This window comes from Nicotiana attenuata, unplaced genomic scaffold, assembly GCF_001879085.1.
Source record: "Nicotiana attenuata strain UT unplaced genomic scaffold, NIATTr2, whole genome shotgun sequence".
Lineage (NCBI taxonomy): Eukaryota > Viridiplantae > Streptophyta > Magnoliopsida > Solanales > Solanaceae > Nicotiana > Nicotiana attenuata.
Window position 1 is genome coordinate 149646 of NW_017672045.1, and position 2119 is coordinate 151764.

Sequence of the window (2119 nt, forward strand, 5' to 3'; positions counted from 1 at the left end):
CACTAACCATACTTGGGATTTAGTGCATTTACCTACAGGGAAAAAGACTATAGGTTGCAAGTGGGTGTACAAAGTCAAGCACAAGGCTGATAGGAGTATAGAGAGATTCAAAGCCAGACTAAAGGCTACACCCAAAAAGCAGGGATTAACTATGCTGAGACATTATCCCGAGTGGTGAAGATGACTACAGTTAGGACATTGGTCACCATTGCAGTAAAAAGGGGGTGGGGCCTTTACCAACTGGATGTAAATAATGCTTTTCTCCATGGAGACTTGCATGAAGAAGTATACATGGAGATTCCACAGGTTTGATGGTAGATGACAGTAAGCTGGTATGTAGGCTTAGAATATCTTTATATGGGCTCAAACGGGCTAGCAGACAATGGTATGACAAATTGATAGATTTTTATGCTTAAAAGGTTTTGAGCACTTAACTAGTGACTATTCACTCTTTTATAAGAAGGAAGGATCTTCACTGGTGTTTGTAGCAGTCTATGTAGATGATGTGATCCTGACTGGAAATGACTTAGAAGAGATAGAAAGACTGAAGACATTCCTGCACAATCAATTCAGGATTAAAGACTTAGGGACATTACATTACTTTTTGGGTCTGGAAATACTGTATCAAGATAATGGAGTCCTGTTGACTCAAAGGAAGTTCACCAATGATTTGTTAAAGGAGTATGACTGCTTAGGCTACACTACTGTGTCATCTCCTCTTAATTCCACAATCAAGTTGAAGGCTGGAGAAGGAGCCTAACTCTCAGATCCAATGTACTACAGAAAGCTGGTCGGAAAGCTCAATTTCCTCACCAACACAAGATTGGATATAGCATACAGTGTCCAACACCTGAGCCAGTTTATGCAAGCCCTAAGGGAGCCACATCTGAAGGATGCTTTGCATGTCCTAAGGTACCTGAAACAAGACCCTACTTTGGGAATTTTTCTGTCCAAGGATCCCAATTATGGACTAAGGGCTTATTGTGACTCAGACTGAGCATCTTGCCCTGATTCAAGGAAGTCGGTTAGTGGCTACATTGTCTTACTTGGTGATAGCCCCATTAGCTGGAAGTCCAAGAAGCAGAGCACAGTGTCACTTTCCTCTGCTGAAGCAGAGTACAGGTCAATAAGGAAAGTGGTATGAGAATTAGTGTCGGTACAAAGGTTGATGGAGGAATTGGCGGTGATTGTCATGATCCTATTCCTGTGTTTTGTGATAATATGGTAGTTGTTCACATTGCAAGAAATCCAGTCTTTTATGAAAGGACTAAACACATAGAGGTAAACTGTCACTTTGTGAGGGACAAGATTCAAGATGGTCTTATTACACTACCACATATCCACCAATACACAGTTAGCTGATATTTTAACCAAGGCTCTTGCAGGGATTAAACATTCTGTTATTCTTGGCAAGTTGGCTGTGAGCTCCTCACCTCCAACTTGAGGAGGGGTATTAAGACTTACATTGTATTTGTATTTATATTTTGTAGTCAATGTTAGTTAGGTTAGTTAGGGGCAGTTTTGTACTTTCACCTAGTAGTTAGATATGTTGTATATAGTCTATACTTTGACACATTTGAGATATACAGAAATTATTTCTCTCTTCTAGAATATTCCTCTTCTCTCTCTCTTCTCTTTCTCTCTCTCTCTCTCTCTCTCTCTCTCTCTCTCTCTCTCTCTCTCTCTCTCTCTCTCTCAGCTCATCCGTCAATGGCGGATATCATCAATGTGAGAACATACAAGTTTAACAGTTTTTAAGCCAAAATAACTTTTAAGCCATTTTGTAGTGTTTGGATAGAGTAAAAAAAAATACTTTTAAGCACTTATTTTTAAGCTAAAATGACAAAAACAAGCCAAAAGCTAGGATTCCTAACTTATGGCTTAAAGGCTTTTTTTACTTAATAGTTGCTTAAAATAAGCCAATCCAAATGGACTCTTAGCCTTATTTCATCCTTTCTAAACCAAAACTTTCTCCAAATGCTCCAACACGCTTGGATAACTACTCCACTCGATTCGTTTCAATTTCCATGACATCTTTTGCTTTGTAATGATTAAGATGCTTGAACTCTATTACTATTATTAGAAAGCAAAGATACACAGAAAAGTTTATACGAAGGAC

At 38.8% G+C, this 2119-nt stretch overlaps 1 protein-coding gene across 1 annotated transcript; it reads left to right on the forward strand.

Moving 5' to 3' along the window:
• Nucleotides 1–772: 772 nt before the first annotated feature.
• LOC109211514 (uncharacterized mitochondrial protein AtMg00810-like) lies at nt 773–1444 on the forward strand. The gene is made up of 3 exons (XM_019375050.1): nt 773–912; nt 1018–1138; nt 1355–1444. The coding sequence occupies exons 1-3, from the start codon at nt 773–775 to the stop codon at nt 1442–1444; spliced, it is 351 nt and encodes a 116-aa protein (XP_019230595.1).
• The last annotated feature ends 675 nt before the right edge of the window (nt 1445–2119 follow it).